This window comes from Glycine soja, chromosome 8 (genome assembly GCF_004193775.1).
Source record: "Glycine soja cultivar W05 chromosome 8, ASM419377v2, whole genome shotgun sequence".
In the NCBI taxonomy this organism is placed as follows: domain Eukaryota; kingdom Viridiplantae; phylum Streptophyta; class Magnoliopsida; order Fabales; family Fabaceae; genus Glycine; species Glycine soja.
This window is the reverse complement of record NC_041009.1, coordinates 8,580,856-8,602,754: the sequence shown is the minus strand read 5'-3', so window position 1 is coordinate 8,602,754 and position 21,899 is coordinate 8,580,856. Positions and strand designations below refer to the sequence as shown.

The window sequence follows — 21,899 nt, the reverse complement described above, 5'->3', positions numbered from 1 at the left end:
TTCACAGTAATTCGTAGTGTTATATATATATATATAATATTTTTTTTCAGATGACTTCTTTAAAATATGTTTGGTTTAAAATTGATAAAAAATTTAACAAATTTTTATTATAGAAGATTTAACATATTAATAAGTTTCATAAATTGTTATTAACAATTTTTTAATGTAATTTAAAAAGTACAATTTTTTAATGAAATAACATTTTAGTAAAATTGAAAAAATCAAACTAAATCAAATCATGAAACATTAATTTGGTTTGATTCATATTTTATTTTAAATGAAAATCGATCAAAATCAAATAATATATGCTTTTTTTTAGTTGGGTTCAAGTAACTTTTTTTTATTGAAAAAATCGACCCAAGTTGAAACACATGTTTGAGAATTGTTTTGTGCATCCAACGATTTTTCTTGTACAATCAGCTGTGAGAGGGGAATTCCAAAAACACCCTTCCATAAGGCTCGAATGGATTGTGAATCCAAATTATGATAATTGACTTACTAGTTCAATTGATTAGGGTATCGAGTTAATAATACAAAAATCATAGGTTCAAGTTTTACATGGACCATTAATTTTAAATTATGCTATAAAATAATTAATGTTGTTATATATCATAAATTCATAAATTTCTTTTGGATTACAAATTTGTTTATTATCAGGGATAATTTTAAAAAATTCTTAAATCTGTTGGATGTACGAGAAAAAGGGTGGGTGCATGAAGAAAAATCTCCATGTGTTTTTAGTTGTGTTTCAAGAGGACTTTATTTTTATTTTTTATTTATGAAAAGCCGAACCGCGCCATGACAAAATTTACAATTACATTAGTACTAAACAAAACCCCGTAATGATGCTGATGTTTCTCCTTCACTGCTACTAGTAGTGTAGTTAGCGTGGTCTGCTTGTGCCGCCTTCGCTTCTTATTTTTCCCGCGAATGTACGGCCACCCTTTCCAGTTCCGCGGCGGCTATCGACACCCGCCGCCGCCGCAGCAGTCTGCAAACCCTAACAACAACTTCTTCCAACAACCGGCGCTCCCAAATGTCCCGAACCCCAACAGCGTCTTCTTCCAACCACCGCTGCCGCCGTCTTTCTCATTCCCAAACACCTCTTGCCCTTTCCCTCCTCAGAACCCATCCCCTCCTCCGCCTCCGCCTCCAAACCCTAATCTCGCAATCGAACACGCCGACCGCGCCATCGCCAACGCCTGCCGCGCTCTTCTCGCCGCCGGCGACTCCGTCTCGGCGTGGACGGTTTCCCAGAACGCTCTCCTCACGCTCCAGGTGGATTCATGGAACACGTTGGGCATCAAAATGCAGCAAGTTCCCTCACTTCATCGGCTTATGATGACCGAAGGCAAGGTATATATCTTCATATCATATCACTCATTTAGGACTAAAGTGATGGTTATTCAATATTTAATTATGTTAGTGATTGAATTGAATAATGAATGAATAAACCATCAAATATTGAATATCCATCACTTTCGTCCTAAGTTGATGTATTTAAGTAAACTTTAAGAACCAATTTGAAGGGTTCTTTTAATATCTGGGAGACTGTAGAGCCTGTTTGAATACAAGGCTAGAAGTGCTTTTGAGAGCTTCTCTACTGGAAAAAGCTCTATATTTCCAGTAGAAAGGCTCTCAAAAGCAGCACTTGTGGCTTATATCCAAACAGGAACATGATTTCCAATACTTCTAGGACTATTTAAGTTGAGAGAGAATAATACTTGAAGGATGATATTGGTGGGTTTAGTTTTACATAAGAAAGGGGGTTATTGTGTTTTGGTTGACGTGCAGGTGAATGCTTTTGTCCATTGCTTTGTCGGGGTCCAGAGGATCACTTCATTGTATGATTTGGAAGTGGCAATATGCAAGAATGAGGGTGTCGATGACTTTGAAGAGCTAGGGTTGGGACCTTTCTTGCGGCACCCCTTGGTTATTCATTATTTCTCGCTTCGCTCTGATGTTACCCAGGTGTATAAGATTACCACTGAGGAAATAATTCAGTTGCTAATTGAGTTTTTGGATGCTTCTAGAAGTAATGAATTCATCAAGGTTGAACAGTTTTTGGATTTTATTGCCAACAAGCGATTGGTTGAATGCAAGGAATGGCTTGGGATTCGGATTCAGAACTTGGGGTATGTTATTTCTTGTTTCTCTTATATTTTTGGTGAAGGGCGTGTTTATAAGTGGTATTAGAAAGAGGAAGTGAATGTAATAGATTGAAGATTTTTATGTGATAATGATTTGATTAACTCTCTTCACAGAAATTGATGACACAAGAGATTTGCCTTATTGCTAAATATACGAGAGCAGTTAGTAAGCCAGTAAAATTTCTCAATGGATTATATATTAGATGATATTTTATGTGGTGGATAAAAACTTAATATATGTAGTATCAGTGTTGGAACCTGTTGTTGCTGGATTTATTTGCTTGATAAATATAGTTGTTCCAATGTTCCATATTGATATTTGAGTGCAATTTTCACATGTAAATTTTGTTTGTGAAGACAAAAGATGTGCATGGACAGTTCACTATGGCAATGTATATTAATATTAGGTCACAACATCCACCTCCCACACCTTAAAACACTCATAGAGGATAGAAATAATTGCTTTTATCTTGTCAGGGTGTTTGTTCTTTGTTATCTGTTTGGATTTAGATAGGCTTTATTATCCAAATTACTGATTTTATATTCGCAGAATGCATATATATGCCATACGGGAAGCTAGAAATTCAGAGCAATCTGCCATGCGGGAAGTTAGAAAGTTAGGGCAATCTGCTCGACGGGAAGCTAGAAAGTTAGGGCAATCTGCTCGACGGGAAGCTAGAAAGTTAGGGCAATCTGCTCGACGGGAAGCTAGAAATTCAGAGCAATCTGCCATACAGGAAGCTAGAAATTCAGAGCAATCTGCTGTACAGGAAGCTAGCAATTCAGAGCAATCAGCATACGAGAAATGCTTGGAGTCATTTTTGAAAAATGGGAAGTTCCGGTACCGTACTATTCCTTCCTCTCAGAAAAAACAGTTAGATGAACGTTTTAATGCCATTACTCAGCGTGTTGAGTCTTTTTCTCCTGTAAAAAAGTCTTTTTGTGGAAAGCATAAAAGATTTATGTCATCAGCCTCAGAAGATGAAGATAGTGATTCTTCTACAGATGAACAAAGTAATAACATCATTAAGGGTAGCCAGTCAAACCCATCATCACAATTCACTAGAAGTTCAGAACGAGTGAGTAGTTGCCCTTACCCATCTGCAACTGAAGAGAAGGCTCGACTTGGGGTGAGGAGTGATATGGCGGGGCACTCCCTTGTTAATAGCAACCTTAAAAAAGGATTTAGTGAGCAACCTAGAAAAAAAAGAAAATTTGAAAATGCAACTTCTACAAGATCTGCTCCTTATAAGTTGCGTAAGAGAAACAAACTTGGAGTTGTAACCCCAATCAATACTGGTAACAAAACCAAGGTATCAACCAATATTGATGAAGATCTTTCAATTTCTAATGATTCTTTGCAGATGTTTGTCACAACCTGGAAGATGGCATGTTCGGAGCACAAGGTTGCCGAGGTAGGTGTTTAAGATCACTTAAATGAGATGATAGCAATGTACTTATTATAGCAATACTTCTCCCCAACCTCTCCCTGGAGATAGGTTTATTTTGTCTTTGTGGTCTTAAATTGCCCTCTAATTATTAAAAAATATATTTGGAGGGTTTTATTTTACATGGTGCTCCATTGATTTGAACGTCTCTCTTCTTTTTCATTTTTGTGAATTATTATTCTCTCTTGTATTGAATATCAATAGCCACTAGCAATATTGAAATTTACAAAATATAACCATTGGTTAGGCTTTATTGAATCTTTTTTTATGTGCCCAGGTTATTCATTCATATTTTAGGAGTTTTTTTATTTTCTATTCTGAGAGTTCAATGTGCTTTTCTCGTTTTTTCCGTCTCTTTTATCCCCCTTCTCCCCTTTATGATGGCTTATCCTTGTATGTTGTATTTGTGTATTTTTTTTCTCGTTTAATGAATTTCTTTTAGCTTAAACAAATACTCTTCTATGAATTTTCATTCATGTACATATTCAGTTAGGAACAATTTTGAAGCTCTTTTTGAGTACTTGTTTTAGATATGTGTAACTCTGTTCCTAACGCACAAATGTAGGTTTTGGAGATGATGCTTCAATTCTCTAAAGTAAACCGTTTCCAGAAGAGGAAAATCAAAAATTTGTTCTCATCATATCCTTTCATTGGGTTACTGAATGCTGCTGTAAGCTTCTTTTTATCCATTTCATCATATTATCTCTGCATATGTAATTTAATTTACTTACTTTATGGCAAATTAGTTAATTTTATAGTTTAATTAACATTTTGAATTTAGCTCTAATCTCCTTTTCACATATACTAAGTTGACAGTGCTAAAAGATGACTAGTTTTGGTTTGTTGCTTCAGCTTCATCTATATATCCCCATCTTAGTGAGCTAATATTAACATGTTTGACACCCTATTAGAGAGAAAACTGTTTGTCAATGTGAATCTGATATTATTGATTTGTGAAAAATGAAAACACACATAGTTCAGTCCAGTTTACAGAATATATAATATAGCTACATGTGCTGAATCATAATGATTTGACAGTTGTAAGTTGTAACTATCAGTAACTAACAGCTGTTAAAAGACGGCTGTTATATAAACTTACGGACAGAATACTATATTACAAAGAGAAAAGGTATATTCTCACACCCCCAACAAGCTCAAGGTGGGTGAGAATTGAAGGAAATGTCAACCACAGCCACATTGAGCTTGGACCACAGATATGAAAATCTGGAAGGAGAAAGAGGTTTTGTGAGTAATATCTAACACATTGAGTGCTTGTTGTTGTGTTCTTGGTTGTAAGTATTTGATGATTTTAGGATTTCACAGCTAGTTGCAATTGATGATTGAAAAGATCTTTCATGTTGATTTTTTTTTCATGGTTAGCTAGGACTTATTATTCATAACACATTCCATTTTTTACATGCTAATAGTTATATTATGTATAAATAGTTCAATTATTATCTTGTTGATCTATATGATCTTTTCTGCTTGATTATGTGATATCCTTATAGAACAGATGTATTTTACTTATAGGCTTTTTGTTAAAGATATATCATCATCTTTTGAAATTTCTCACTCTTCAATGCTTTAGGTTTCATCTATCAAATCTGGAATGAGGAACAACATCTATGATACCTTCCAAGCTATCATCGATAATGGATTGGGCAACTCACTGACCAAGGGTTCTGAATACGATACTATAGACGTTGGACCAGGCCAGGAAAATGTACCGGTCATAACTAAGGATAACACAGAGAATACAAAGTGTGAGTCTATTTGCCTTTAAATCAAGCTTTGGCTGACTTATTGTGTAGTTATCTTCTAATATTTACAATCTTTTCTTTTATACTTCAGTTTCGATTGTAAAGAATTTTAACTAGTCAATCTGTTTCACAAATATTGCAATTGGAACTTAATACAGCTTAATCTGCTGAGTAGTTTTAATGTTAAGAGTTATATGTTGATGATTTAGAATCTATTTTTTTTTATCATCCAAAATAATATGTATGAATTAAATGAGTACCAGAGGTACTAATAGGTACAAGTTTCAGATTACAATTCTGCTGTAGTTCAAATCAGCCAATTGGTTGATCCAAACCAGAATGTAAACCGCATAAAGAGACTAGTACAAATATTTGACCTACATTCCTATCGTCAACTACGGCAAAATCCATATCTTAGATTTGAAGACCACTGATTATAATGAGTGGTGAAATCCTTCTCTAAATATTTCAGCCAAGTCCATAGCAAAAACACTTGCCTCATCCATCATTTTATTTGCGTTGAAAGTGTTATTGGAGAAAACTATATTATTTCTGTGCTTCCAAATAGTCCATGTCAATGCTAACCGCCACTATATTATTTCTGTGCTTCCAGATTTAGAATCTATTTGATGAGCACTTAAGAAATTTCTTTTCTTCTCTTTTAAATTCCAAGGATTTGAGCATTATTGTGTTATTTTTTTTTCTTAGTTTTCCTCATTATATATGTTCTCTTTTATATTGTTGCTGACATTGCAAACTTTGTTTTTGAACGTCACAGGTATTTCTTCTGATGATGTCATCAGAAAAATTGGAACTTATTTTGACCATGGCAATGATATAAATAGAAATAGTAACGACTCACTAGTGCAATATAGAATTATGTTGTGGAGGAAGTTTTGCAGCTGTGAAAATTGGGTGGCTGAGCAGTTTGGTATGAAAAAATTCGATTCTCTTGGTTATGGAGATTTCTTATCATTCCTTGAGAAGCACCCTAACCAGTTACCTCATGAACTACTGAAGTTGTTGGTTGGTGACACGTGCGAAAATTCCTCTTTCAGGGCCTGTATGTCCTCAAATCAATTGATTGCTCTAGTATCTCAGGCTCTAAGTGGTTTGTGGGAGAATGAAACAATAACCAAGCAAATGATATCCATGCTGCTTATGAGGCAGTTCCCTTCAATTAATTTTGAACTTGTGGAAAATGGCTCTCTTGTGGATCTGCTGGATACTGTTAAGGGGCATACATCTAGCGTGACTTCAAAATGTGTTGTATTTTCTGCTACTATTATAGAAAAGAACTATAATGGAGACTCATCAAGTGATAGAGATAACAATTGGTCAGAAATTCCCACTGATAGGTCTGAAACGAGCCATAAAAAAAGCACTGAAACTGTTATAGCAAAAAATGCAATTGAAGTCTTGCTGAAGGCGCCAATGTTGTCTGACTTGAGCAAGTGGTCTCATTGGGATCTTAGGTTTGCACCCTTCCTAGGTCCATTTATATCGTGGCTGTTGAATGATGTAAATACCAAGGAACTGTTTTGCTTAGTTACCAGAGATGGAAAGGTGATACGGATAGATCATTCTGCTACCTTGGACTCTTTCCTGGAGGCTGCAGTTCAAGGATCCTCTTTCCAAACTGCAGTGCATTTGCTGTCTCTGATCTCACTTGTTGGGGGAGAAAAATATGTTCCATTGTCACTTCTAAAATGCCATTCCTGCCATGCATTTGAAGTTATGTTCAGAAACTCTGTAGAAGATGTTGAAGTTAGTAATGATGGGAATGCTCTCCACCAGTCTGTGGAAGCATTAAGTAAAACAAAATTTTTAACTGAAATTTCAACTGCTAAAATGAGAAGTGTGTTTAGCAAACACATGCATAAAGTGAGTAAGGTAGCATCCATTCTGTCAAGGTTTGTCCTTGATTGTCTTGGTAACTTACCGGCTGAATTTCACAGTTTTGCTTCTGATGTGTTGCTTTCTGGGATGCAATCTGTTTTCAAGGATGCCGCTTCAACTATTTTATGTGAATGCAGCAATATGGAGCAACGTCTCATGCTTCATGAAATAGGGTTATCTCTGGGTATTTCTGAGTGGATTAATGATTACCATGCACTTATTTCAAACAACTCTTCTGACATTCATTGTGCTCGTGTTTCATGCTTAAAAGATGCCACAACTGATATAAACACAAGTCTGAAGCTTGACCAAGTTACCTTGGATAAGTCTCCTATACCTGAAGCAAATATGGTTACATCTCTTGTACCCCATCGACTTATTGAAGGGTGTACAGAAATCATTGAAACAGTTGATCCAGAAAAATCTAATGATGAATCTAACACTTGCTGTCTGGGAAATTCATTTCAACATGTCGAAGATATGGATGCTTCTCGGCTTATTGAATCTATTAGGCGAGATGAATTTGGCCTAGATTCAAGTCTTTCTGATATTGATAGTTGCATGTTGAAGAAGCAACATGCTCGGTTAGGTAGAGCACTGCATTGCCTTTCACAAGAGCTATATTCTCAAGATTCTCATTTTATTCTTGAATTGGTGAGGATAATCCTTTGACATTTTATCTTGTGATTCCTTTTCCTTATTATTGTTCATAAATAAAATGTACTGAAAATCTATGGTAATGTTAAACTTCAAACATTATTACCTGATAGACATATGAGTTTCACTTTTAACATTTGCTAAGAAGTTGAATTTTGGCGAGAAGAGATAAATCTAATATAGATTTAAGGCAGTGATAATGTGCTGAGAATTTTTCCCATATCTGTTTCAATTTTAGTTTTTGGAGTATTGACAACATCATATCCACACCATTGATAGATTGTTCATTCTAGAGGAATTCAGTATCATTTTTCACTGTTTATGTGCAGATGATAGTAATAAATCATTTACATTTAACATCCATTCTTATATTGGATAATTTCTCTATCCTGTTGGTACTTAGTAAAACTGTTGGTAGCTCTGAGAGCATGTGCCTGATAATTTTTTCTTTTGATTCAGGTTCAAAATGCAGATGACAATAATTATCCAGAGAATGTGGAACCAACTCTTACATTTATTCTTCGAGATTCTGGTATTGTTGTATTGAATAATGAGCGAGGTTTCTCAGCTCAAAATATGAGAGCACTTTGTGATGTTGGAAATTCAACAAAGAAAGGATCTACTGCTGGATACATAGGGAAGAAAGGCATTGGTTTCAAGTCTGTGTTCCGAGTATGTTGAAGAAACATTTTTCTTTAGGTTCTCTTTAAAATATCATTAGTTTATCCAAAGGTCCAACTTCGATTTTGGTCCCCCAATATTGTTTTTCCTGAATTTTTATTGTTACAATGTAGTCCTTCAATTCTTTTAGTTGCAATCAAGTCCCTCCATCAGTTTCCTCTACCTAAGACTCTCAAATTCTTATTGTTGTTCTAAATTTTTCCTTGAATGAATCCATTAAATCATTTTAAACCATCTTCTGCTTAAGATTTTGTTCTTTGAAACCTTAACCTCACACCATTTTTATTTTCAAATTTGATCAGATTTTCTATTTCTAAACCTTTCAAAACATTTTTTTTATCTCAAATCCATCCTAAACCTCTACTTTTTTGAGTAAAAAAATTGAGTTGAGGGTTTAATTTAAATGTAAATTGAATGAAGGACATGATTGTAACAATTAAAAAATTAGGGACTAAACAAATAAAAAGTTGTTGAGGGAATAAAAATACAATTAGCTTTTTCCAGATTTGAATGCTGAGTTTATCACATCTAATACTGTTCCTGAGTTATATCTTATTGGTTCTAGATTAGCTGCGTTTATTTTTGTAATTTTTCATTTGTTTTTTGCTTTTCTGTCATCTTCATGCTTTTTCTTTGCTGTATTTTGCTACTGTTAATCTGAGTATCTGATGGTTCTCTGGTTTTGTTTGTATTTGTCCCTCTGTCGGATTTTGCAAGCTGTACTTGATTCATTGCTTTTCCTTCAGTGCATTGTTTGCTAAAATGTAAATCATGTGTAAGAAACGTCATACTTCATTCAGGCTAAGATGATGTGAACAATACTTTAGAAATTGTGTACTGGGTATATGATTTACTGCATTATAAAATTGATATACAAATGCAATAAGATATATTGCCATCTTTTGTTACTATATTTTTCTAATTATAACACTTAATGTGAAAATAATTTCTTGCTTTGACTGTCTGTTTAATCAAGGTTCCATTTTTTGTAGTTTACTATTGAATGTGTCAAGTTATGTAAGTATTTAGTATGCACATGCAAACATACATGTACAATACATATATCATCAGCCTGTTCACCAAAACAAGACAGGTGTTGCTGTTGCATTTATAGCAAAATGATACTTGCGAATAAATTTTAATCTGTTGATGATCAAATTAAAAACTGACTTTTCCTAATGTTTTCTTATTGAGCATTTCCTCATAATAGGTAAATTTTAAATAGTTATATATATTGTGCAAGTTAGAATTATGATAACAAACATGTTACAGCAACAAAATCCTTTTTCCTACTAGGTGAAGTCAGCTAGATGGATCACACAATGCCATTTGATTCAGTTAGGACAAGTTAGAATTATGATATGCATTTATAATTTTATTTTCTACATTACTTAAAATAGACAAAATAATATAAATTTATCTATTTGTTGCACTTTTGTGATTACACATAGTGTCTATATGGAATTATCACTACAAACATTTTTCTCCATTTTTTTCTAATGAGTTTCACTAACCTTGCTTGTTCCCACTGCAGGTCACAGATGCTCCAGAAATTCATTCCAATGGTTTTCATGTTAAATTTGACATTAGTGAAGGCCAGATTGGTTTTGTTTTGCCCACAGTAGTACCTCCTTGTGACATTGGGGTGCTCAGGAGGATGGCATCTACTGATACTGAATTGTGTGACGATAATCCCTGGAACACATGCATTCTGCTTCCATTCAGATCTCATCTATCAGAAGGAATGGCCATGAATAGTGTTTTGTCTATGTTTTCAGATCTTCATCCTTCACTGTTACTATTTCTTCACCGCCTCAAGTGTATCAAGTTAAGAAACTTGCTTAATGATACACTTACTGTTATGAAAAAAGAAATTTCAGGAGATGGTATCATTAAGGTTTCTCATGGGAAAGAGAAAATAGTGTGGTTTGTAGTATCTCAGAAGTTGCAAACAAATTCCATTCGCTTTGATGTGCAGACAACTGAAATTTCTATGGCGTTTACTCTGCAGGAATCAGATAATGGTTACATTCCATGTTCAGATCAGCAGCCAGTTTTTGCATTTCTTCCTTTAAGAACATATGGCCTGAAGTTTATTCTTCAAGGTGATTTTGTTCTTCCTTCATCTAGAGAGGAAGTTGATGGAGATAGTCCATGGAACCAGTGGTTATTGTCAGAGTATCCTAATTTGTTTGTCAGAGCACAGAGAGAGTTTTGTGAACTTCCCTGTTTTAGGAGTGAGCCTGGAAAGGGACTGTCTGCTTTCATGAGTTTTGTTCCTTTAGTTGGGGAAGTGCATGGTTTTTTCTCCAGTCTTCCTCGCTTGATTATTTCTAAATTACGTATGATGAATTGCTTACTTGTGGACGGTGACAATAATGAATGGGCCCCACCATGCAAGGTATTGAGAGGTTGGACAGAGCAGGTGCGTAATCTTATTCCTGACAACATGCTTCTTGAACACCTTGGGCTTATATACCTGGATAGAAATATAGTATTGTCTGATGAACTAGCAAGGGCACTAGGCATTGAGGAGTTTGGGCCTAACATTCTTGTTCGAGTACTGTCATCTTTATGCCATACGAAGAGTGGTCTGATATCGATGGATATGAGTTGGTTAGCTTCTTGTCTAAATATTCTTTCTGTAACAATGTTCAATTCGTCTGGCTCTGTGCCAATCAATTTTGAAATGAAAGATGTTCAGAAAAATCTTCAAAAAATGCCATTTATTCCACTTTCAGATGGTACATACAGCTCAGTGGATGAAGGCACTATATGGTTGCATTTCAATCATTTAAACACAGGATTTGATGGTGAGCATAAAATTGAAGCTTTCCCTAATATATGTGCTAAACTAAGGACTGTAAGTCCTTTCCTTTTTTCTGCATCTTCTGGTACTCCGAGCTTGAATGTGACATTTTTGGACAATGTTACCCGGTTACTTCAGAGTATTGGTGTTCAACAGTTGTCTGTACATGATGTTGTGAAGCTGCATATTTTACCTGCATTGTCTGATGAAACAATGGCAAACAAAAACAGAGTGCTGATGATTGAATATGTATGTTTTGTAATGCTACACCTGAACTCGAGCTGTTCTGATTGTTTTATTGAAAGGGAGCATATAATATCCGAGTTTAGATGTAAATCTTTGTTATTGACAAATTATGGTTTCAAGTGTCCTGCTGAGATACCAATTCATTTCTGTACTGGATTTGGGAATCCTGTCACTCCAAAAATGTTGGCTGATAGTGTGAGTATGAGGTGGCATGAGGTTGACATAAGCTATTTAAGCCACCCAGTAAATGAATCAGTTTCATCTGCACTGATTAAGTGGAGGGATTTTTTTGAGAAATTTGGCATCACAGATTTTGCTCAAGTAGTTCAGGTGGATAAGAGTGTTGTCGATATATGTGATGTCACATTTAAGCAGATGATGTGGGATAGGGGTCTAATATCTGCTGAGTCAATAGTCAAAGATTGGGAATCCTCTGAAATTGTGCAATTAGTATCCTTATTGTCTAAAAGTGGCAATCTAGAAAATTGTAAATATCTCTTGGAGGTTCTTGATACATTATGGGATGTTTGTTATAGTAATAAAACTACGGGTTATTTCTATCTTAAATCTGTTGGAGATGGCCATCCCTTTAAGTCTACTTTTATATGCAGCCTGTGTGATATCCAGTGGGTGGTTTCAACCATGGATGATGAGCTACACTATCCTAAAGATTTGTTTTATGATTGTGAAACAGTCCGGATGCTCCTTGGAGATTTTGCACCATATGCTGTTCCAAAGGTTAGTTTTTTGGTACATTTGTTTCAGTGAGAGATTGTAGAATTTTTCTGTTCCAATTCACCTAGCATGCATCTTTCTTCAGTTGGTCTGTGTTAGTGTGTAACAGCTGTCAGTCTGTTATTTCTGTTAGGTTTTAGGCTGGCTGTTACATTTATTTGATTCAGCTTGTGTATACATATTCTATTGTAACAGATCATAACCAAGTGTATTCAGTATTAATAAAACTTTGTTTTCTCTCATGTACTTTCTCTATATTCAGCATGAGTGGGTGATGTTAGTGATTGTTTTTAAGTTTATTAAGTAATTGTAAGTTGGGAAATAGGGTTTGTAATTGGGGAATTATAGATTAATTATCAGCATGGTTTATTTACCGGGGTCTTTTGTTATGTTATATTTATGTTGTATTAGAATTTTATTTCCTAGTTTTTATTTTGGTTGTGTTTCATGTTTGGATTGCTTGCCCTGCTAGAGTTAGGATTGTATATGAGGCATATCATTTGTGTATCTTCTTAATGTTCGATTTATTAAATTTCAAAATTTGAATATTTGAAAGAAGTTTTAGCGTTTATTGATGTTTCCATGTGGTTCTGGTACCTGTGCTACTGGTACCTGTGTGACATCAGTGTGTATTTGGATTTTGAATAATGTGACATTATTGGCTGGAAAAACAAAAGTGATTGTGGAACCTGATACTAATTATGTTTTGTGTTCAATCAGGTGAAAAGTGAAAGATTGGTAAAAGATTTTGGGTTTAAGACTAGAGTTACTCTCGATGACATTTTTGATGTTCTTAAAGCCTGGAGAAAATCATCAAAGACTCCATTCAAGGCGAGGTATGCATGTCCCTTTTCAGCTTTTACATCCAAAGTTTAACTTCAGTGATTTTAGTAACTGCCACACTTTTCATCTAGGAAGCACAAGTAGATATGACATCGAAGACAGATACATGTGAGGTGAGAGATAAATTTTAAATTAATTGGACACAACCACCAGAACCAGATTTAACATTACAAACATATAATTATTATAAGATTAACATTACAAACATAGGTAGATATGACATGGAAGACAGATACATGTGAGGTGAGAGATAAATTTTAAATTAATTGGACACAACCACCAGATTTAACATTACAAACATATAATTATTATAAGTTTAACAATACAAACACAGGTAGATATGACATGGAAGACAGATACGTGTGAGGTGAGAGATAAATTTTAAATTAATTGGACACAACCACCAGATTTAACATTACAAACATATAATTATTATAAGATTAACATTACAGGCACCAGAGAATTACAGAGGAAGAAAAAAGAATAATTTGTCATACTTTTCTGAAGTACAGATTTAAATAGCCTAAAACAGGGATATCACAACCAGTGCCATCAAAATGCCTCACCTATAGCCTTTTGGTCTGTAAAAGCAGATCAGGAACAGAAAATAAAGAAAATATAACTGAACACCAGAAAATGCATAGATAGATGTGCTAGCACAAGATGCATATTAAGTTTCATAAAACATAATCCCAAATAATTCATTTTTATTCACTTTTTGTATTAAAAAATATGGGCCATTCTCTAATGTTTCTATTATTTGGTTACAGTGTGAATTAATGCCACTTGACCCAGAAATGCTATTAGCATAAACAACCACAACCAATCTTATTTGGTTGACTACACAGATAAATGAATGTCATTATGCTTTATGGTATTTAGATTCTTAGAATGTGGATTTTGGCCTAACTCAACCCCAAAAAAGCTAGTTCATTGGTGAGGGTTGCTCCCACTTATATACTATATTTTGGCACTATCTCTAGCCGATGTGGGATTTAGGGTTTTCCCAATATAGATAAAGACCTTTTCTTACCTCTTTTAAATCACACTATCCTCGATTTGAATAGCTTTTGTCATCAAAACTTTTGTTAGCCTTCGTTTCATGACCAATCACATTAGATGAGTCTTTATTATCTTTTTCAATAACAAAAACTGGATTACAATAGCAATTTCACATCCATTTTATTACCCCTTACATTCCTTATTTTGTGTTCTTGTAACATTCAGCCTGTCCTTGGAGTCTTATACAAACGAAGACTAATAAAGAGTTGGATGAAGTTTCATTATGTGACCTAAAATAAAGCTTGGAAATTACTGTTGTTGGTAACATTGATCAATCCAATCCAAACTCTGAAGGGGTTCTAGTCTTCATACATTGTAAGAGGGCCAGAAATTATAATATAGGACTATGTTCCCAATTACATCAATAACTCATGATTTCGTTTTTTCTCTACTTGAGAGAGAAAACTTAAGTGGAAGAGCGCTCAAGTTTCTTGTATTGCTTGGCATCCACTTATATTAATAATGTGATTAGATACAAGAGAAAAGAAAGGATGTGACAGGTTCAGTGCCAATAGATGTTTGGACTTGTGATGATTTTATTGTTATTTTTGTAGGAGTTTTTTCTGCCAATAGATGGTAGGTAGGAAGGGGAAAAAAGAGAGTGGCTAAATAGTAAATACACAGATATTAGTACCTGCCTATGCATTGACTATCAGTGCTTCTTTCGTTTTCTTTTTAACATTTTTAAATTAACAAGTTTACTCACAAATAATATGTATTGATTTCACCAGCATAACACAAATGACCAAATTGTATGCATTCATTTGGAATGAAATGGCATCTTCAAAGAAGAAAACTATGGAAGGTTTGATGTCTGGACCTTTTATATTTATCCCATACTCATCTGTCTATGATCATGATGATGCTGCATGTGGGACGTTTGTGTCTCCCAATGAAGTCTATTGGCATGATTCAACTGGTTCTATTCAGAAAATGAAGGAGTTCCATCCTCAATGTGGCTCATCTTCTTCCCCTATAAACAAGTCATTATGCAATATTTACCCTAGTCTTCGTGGTTTCTTTGTTGATGAATGTCAAGTACAAGAGGCACCTCCTCTATGCAGCTATATTCAAATTATGTTGCAGTTATCAACTGTTACTTTGCCTTCACAAGCAGCAGATAAAGTAAGTTCTGAGCTATAAATAATAAGTGATTTCTTTTACCTGAAATCTTACCCTGTGCTCTTTCTCCAGATTTTGCAAGTTTTCCTCAAGTGGGCAGATGGACTAAAATCTGGTTTGCTGAGTGTTGAGGATGTCACATATCTCAAAGAATGTCTTTCAAAATTGGAATTTCCAGTGCTTCCCACTGTGCAAGATAAGTGGGTTTCGTTGCATCCTTCCTTTGGTCTTGTCTGCTGGTGCGATGATAAGAAGTTGAAAAAGGAATTTAAACATTCAGACAACCTCGACTTTCTCTATTTCGGTGAACTGGTTGAGGATGATAAGGAAATGGGGCAAGAAAAAATTTCCATCCTCATGAAAAACTTAGGTATTCCAGCTATCTCAGAGGTATGATCACTTTTTCTCCTGTGCTACTCGTTTTTCTCTGTTATATTATTCTTGTAGTCTTGGCACTTCTTAAATTATGGTGTTCACACTAATACATATAACTGATATACATGTATGCCCAGTTCCAGATTTTCTATTTCAGTCCTAAATTTTCTGTGATTTTTTTTGTGCTTGAATGCATGATGATTTGCATTTTTCCTTTAACACTGGGAATTATCTTGGAGTGGCTTGGGCGTGTATACAGCGGTTAATTACAACCATAGTTTGAATATAAGCTGCGTGTATAGCTTTCTTTTCCCAGGTCTTCCACAACACTTTTGGTATTTGATCATATGTTTTCTCCAAGTCAATGAAATCATATAATAATGTTTTCTCCAAGGCTCTTTGCTCATCATTTCCCATAAAAGATAAATGACTTTTGTTGTAAACCTTTCTAGCATAAAACCAAATTGATTTTCCCCAATCCTCATATTTTCTCTTAATTTTTGCTCAATCACCTTTTCCCCCCTACTTTCATAGTGTGGCTCATAAGTTTTATACTAATGTACTTTACACAATTCAGAATCTCTCTTGTTCTTAAAGATAGGAAGGAATAAGTGTTTGTCCTCCATTTACGACATTTTCTTAGATCTCAAAATGTCATTAAGCATCCTAGTGAGGCAAATATGATACCTTATTCTCCTACACACTTCCAAACTTTAATAGAAAAATCATTTCATTTGGACTAACATCTTTACCATTATCTGTCCTCTTAAGGGCTTCTTATACCTCTCCAATCCGAATTCTATGTGAGTCAAATGATACTTTCGTCTCCTACACACTTCCAAACTAACAGAAAAATCATTTGGACTAACATCTTTACCATTATCCATCCTCTTAAGGGCTTCTTTTACCTCTCCAATCCGAATTCTATGATAGTAAGCCAAATTTTGTTCGTCCTTTGGGATTCTAGTCCTTCCATTTTACCAGCTGATCATTGTCCATCCTGTTAAGTTCTATCTTTATTCAGCTTGGAGGGTGGGTAGAGACAGGGTAGTATGAGAAGAGAAACTAAAGATTGTTACTAGTTTGTTTGTTCCAGTTGACCCAACCATCACCACCCTTTAGCCATCTCCATTGCCACAACATTGGGTTTCAATTGAGAAGCAAGGGTATTTTTTATTGTTTTACACTGGTGCACAAAACAGTGGGGATTTGGGCCTGCACTTCATTGTTTGTTACACAGAGACATGCCTTTTCTTAGAAAGTGGGTTATGGGCCTAACTCAACCTTACAAAACCGACTTGTAAGGTGATGATTGTCCCCCCCCCCCCCCCCAAAAAAAAACTTATACACACACTAATTTGGCTATATCGCTAGTCGATGCGGGATCTCCAACGCCTTTAATCACAACTTCAACCATCTATTTCCCACTATTACTCTGCATTTTACCCTCAGAGTTTCCCCAATCAATGGGTGATGTTAAAAAGATTATTATGAGTATATAGGTAGATTTTATTTTCATCTGATGGAATAAATTTCAAAATTATCCCCCTGGACTCAAAGATAATATTTGTTGGAGATGCCACATTGACTAGTAATATGACCAAATTAAAGTATATAAGCGGGGGGAAACCCTCACCTTACAAGCTAGTTTTTTTGTGTTGAGTTAGGCCAAATTCCAAGAATATTCAGTTTTCTTCTGTAATATAGATAAAATTTATTTAAACCTGATATTCATTTAATTTTGAATTTACATTAATGCATTATGACTTTGTGCAGGTGGTAACTCGGGAACCAATATATTATGGTCTTGCTGATTGTAGTTTGAAAAAGTCATTGGTAAACTGGACTCTGCCATATGCCCAGCGCTACATTCATAAATTTCATATTGATAAATATGATAAACTCAAGCAGTCTGGTTTTGATATTTTCAACCATCTGAATGTCATTGTTGTTGAGAAGCTGTTCTACAGGAATGTTATAAAGACCTGTGGCAGTGTATCAAAAAAACGAGTCGAATGTAGTTGTCTTTTGCAGGTATGTTGGAGTTCATAAACTTTTTATCTAAAAGCTGTGCATCCTTTATTTGATGTATGTTCTTGATAGAAACTGAACCAAACCTTATGGAAGTGTTCACTTGGATTAAAATATAGAATATTGAATCTGGCAACTATTAGTTTGAAAGACCATTTTTATTTCACCTTGACCAGATATTTTAATTACAAGCTTGAATCAGATTTTCCTCAAACTTTTAATCATCTTTAATACTCAAAATCTGAAAAGTTCCATCCTCTTTTGGATTTTTTTTGTGTGACACTTACTGTGCACAATTTGATTCTCAATTCAACAACAACAAAGCTTTATCCTACTAAGTTAGGTCAGCTACATGGATCACTTGATGCCATTCGACACGGTTAAAAACCAAGGTTTTAGAAATATTGTTTAGCCTAAGATTCCCCTTGATGATTTCCTCCAACCTCCTTTTTGGTCTCCCACGACTCCTTTTTACCAGACTAACAACCATGCAATCTATTCTTCTAACGGGCACCTCCTCTTGTGGCCTTCTTTGTATATGCCTAAATCACCATAACCAGTTTTCTGTCATCTTTTCCTAATTGGGTCCTACACCATATTTTTCTTGTATATAGTCATCATGCATTCTATCCTTTCTTGTATGATCACACACCCAACTTAATATTCTCATTTATGCTACTCCCACTGTTGTCTCCTATTGTCCCTTTAAAGCCCAACATTCACTACCATATAGTATAGCTAGACGTATAGTTGTTCGATAAAACATGCCTTTGAATTTAGTAGGTACTCTGTGATCATGAATAATCCTCGATGATTTTCTCCATTTAAGTCATCCCACTTGTATCCTATGTGTAACATCCTCCTGAATTTCTCTATCATCTTGTATGATTGATACCAAATACTCTATTTAAAATTAGAAACCTGTGGCATGACATCTCCCAACTTCGTTTCGGAGCCAAAATCCTCTGGTCTCTTGTTAATATTGCAACGAATATACTCTGTCTTTCTCCTACTCAAGCAAAAATTCTGTGTTCCAAAGTCTGCCTCCAGAGCTCAAGCTTACCGTTTGTTAGAAAGTGAGTTATGAGCCTAAATCAACCCTACAAAATCAGCTTGTAAGGTGAGAATTGTTCCCCACTTATATAGTTTATCTCGACACTATCTTTAGTTGATTTGGAACTTCATCATGTCCCCTTTTGCCCACAGCTACCCATTATGTGGGGCTTTCAGCACACCCCTCTATCTAGAGGTGACCATAATTTAGGTGGCTTTTCTAACACTGTTAACTACTTCCCTTGATTCTTCAATCAAGACTATCATCAGCAAAAAGCATGGTTCTCACAGTTGGCTTTAAAACATAGTTCAGGGTGTAAAGACAGTTTGATAATAGAATTAGTGTACGAGTTGTATCCAGAAATTGGTTCCTTGCAAGACTACATTAAGTCTACATAGGAACCAAAAATCTGTTCCCTCTTTACGTATCTCATAGTACCGCTGGTACTTTATTAATATAATTGTCTATTTTTGCTGATAAAAAAAAAAAAATCAGCAAAAAGCATGCAATTAGGAATTATCTTTTGTGTGTCCTTGATAAGAACGTCCAAGATTAGATTAAACAAGGACTTAGAGTTGAGCCTTGATGTAACCCTATCCTAATAGGAAGTCCTTAGTTTCACCACTTGGAGTTCTCGCACTAGTATGTCTTGTGTAGTCTGTATATAAACCATGTGCACACTTTTATTGTCCAAAGTCTTCCATAACATTTCTCTTGTTATCCGGTCATAAGCTTTTCTCAAGTCAATGAAAACTATATGTAAGTCTCTTTCTTTACTTTTGTACTTCTCATCAACTTCTGTTAAAAATAAATGGCTTCTGTTGTAGACCTTCTTGGCATAAAACGAAATTGGTTCTCTGCAATCCTTGTTTCTTCTCTTAATCTATGCTCAATCACCTTTTCCCATAGCTTCATAGTGTGACTCATAAGTTTTATACCTTTGTAGTTAGCGCACTTCTGGATATCTCATTTGTTCTTAAAAATTGGGACCAAAGTATTCTTCCTCCACTCATCTGGCATTTTCTTAGATCTAAAAATCTCATTGACAATCTTAGTGAGCTAAATGCAACCTTGATTCTCAATTCATCATCAATTCAAGAGATTTTTAGGATATCAGTACTGCTCCATTAGAATATCGTTGAGAGCATTGATGATTTATTTGCACAGATCAAGCAATTGCTCTATAAGTCTATCTGAAGCACAAACACATTACAGTTTAGTTATTGCAATAACGTTTTTCTTCTGAACCTTTATTTATATTATGTGTTTGTATGTGTGTTGTTTCTTACAGGGAAACATTTTGTACACCATTAAAGAATCAGATTATCATTCCTTGTTTATGGAGCTTTCTAGTTTGTTACTAAATGGGACTTCTGAATTGCACTTGGCAAATTTCCTTCATATGATAACAACCATGACAGAATCTGGTTCCTCTGAGGAGCAAATAGAATTTTTCATTTTGAATAGCCAAAAAGTACCAAAACTTCCAGATGAAGAATCTGTTTGGACATTATCTTCCGTGTCATCAATTGTAGAGGCTGATAAGTTGAACCCTTCAGATCATGTCCCATCAACAAATGAACAGATCTTTCCTAGAAGGAAGCCCGGAGTATGCCCCAACTGGCCACCTGCTGGTTGGAAAACTGCACCAGATTTCAGGTATGCCCAGGCCAATGGTTTCAAGACCAAACCTTCCCAGATTAGCAGCTTTTCTGAAATGAAGAAGGATGACAATTCAGCAAGCATAATTTCTCCACCAGTTTGTGCTGAACAAGGATCAGTTACTGTTGACTGGACCTTCAAAGAAGATCCACCAGCAAGTTCAGTGGCACTAGTGTTGCATGAAAATGATAACTTTGAAGATCAATCTTGTCATGATTTTGATCCCACTGCTTTTAGTATCCATGCTGATTCTGATCCTGTTAGTTTGGATGAATCTCTGGATGAAGCTCATTTCAGTTCACCAGCTTTTGGCAAGAGAGATCAATTACAAACTGGTACATTTGATGCTGCACAAGCAAAGGAAACTGGCAGATTAGGTGAATTTCTTGCATGCAAATACTTTGTCGATAAAGTTGGCAATACTGCAGTAAGGTGGGTTAATAAAGATAATGAAACTGGACTTCCATATGATTTAGTCATTGGGGAGGATAACAGCCAAGAATTCATAGAAGTTAAAGCAACCAGATCTCCAAGAAAAGACTGGTTCAACATATCAGCGAGAGAGTGGCAGTTTGCAAATGAAAGAGGCCAATCTTTTAGCATTGCATTTGTCGCTATAATGGGAAATAATGTTGCAAGGGTCACGATATTCAAAGATCCAGTGAAGTTATGCCAGCGAGGTGAGCTGCAATTGGCTGTTATGATGCGAAGACAACAGAAGCAGTTCTCTGTTGTCTCATAGCTTCTGTTCTTGTTTTACTATGTTGGGTGGATAGACTTAGTGAAGCCCATATTATGATTTGCAAAAAGCTATCTTTTGGCATCATGGCATGCCATAGAAATCCAATTGGATATCACTTAATGCAAGATATGTTGATCACGTGAGTTGTTGTACACAACATTTTGCTGCTACATGGATTTGTTTCTTCTTTTGCATGGAAGATACCTGATGCAAATAGTGTGAGAATACAATAAGCAGATTTTTTCTGCCTTCTCTTATTCATGGAGATTCAGTTTCATTCAGGTCTTCTTGAAAGTAGTTCCTGTCAGTTTCAGCTTTTTGTATGTGTATATCTCTAGTGTTTATGGCTGCAACATTTGCGTGTAACATATTTTTCGTTTAATTGGGCGAAGCTTAAGGTCCACATCTGAGCATGTAAATACAAACTTGTCTACGCGGTTATGTTCCACTATCTATTAAGACTTATTACGCGGTTATCCATTTACTTGTAGTATTTTGATTTCTTTATTTCTAATTTTTTTTAGTTCGGATCTAAATATTGTAGTGGCAATTTTGTTTTTCTCTTCTTATCTTTACCTTTTTTCTTCATTCAAAGTTATCATCAAATTGTACTTTTCTATTTC

The 21,899-nt window shown here is 35.1% G+C and overlaps 1 protein-coding gene across 1 annotated transcript; it reads left to right on the top strand.

The window, feature by feature from the left end:
• Positions 1 to 818: 818 nt before the first annotated feature.
• On the top strand, positions 819 to 21,837 carry LOC114421672. The gene is made up of 13 exons (XM_028387725.1): positions 819 to 1,356; positions 1,795 to 2,135; positions 2,701 to 3,565; positions 4,164 to 4,268; positions 5,187 to 5,361; positions 6,137 to 7,911; positions 8,374 to 8,586; positions 10,130 to 12,388; positions 13,106 to 13,221; positions 15,022 to 15,415; positions 15,485 to 15,802; positions 17,564 to 17,821; positions 20,164 to 21,837. Exons 1-13 carry the CDS (start codon positions 931 to 933, stop codon positions 21,274 to 21,276), a joined length of 8,358 nt encoding a protein of 2,785 aa, XP_028243526.1. The 5' UTR covers positions 819 to 930; the 3' UTR covers positions 21,277 to 21,837.
• The last annotated feature ends 62 nt before the right edge of the window (positions 21,838 to 21,899 follow it).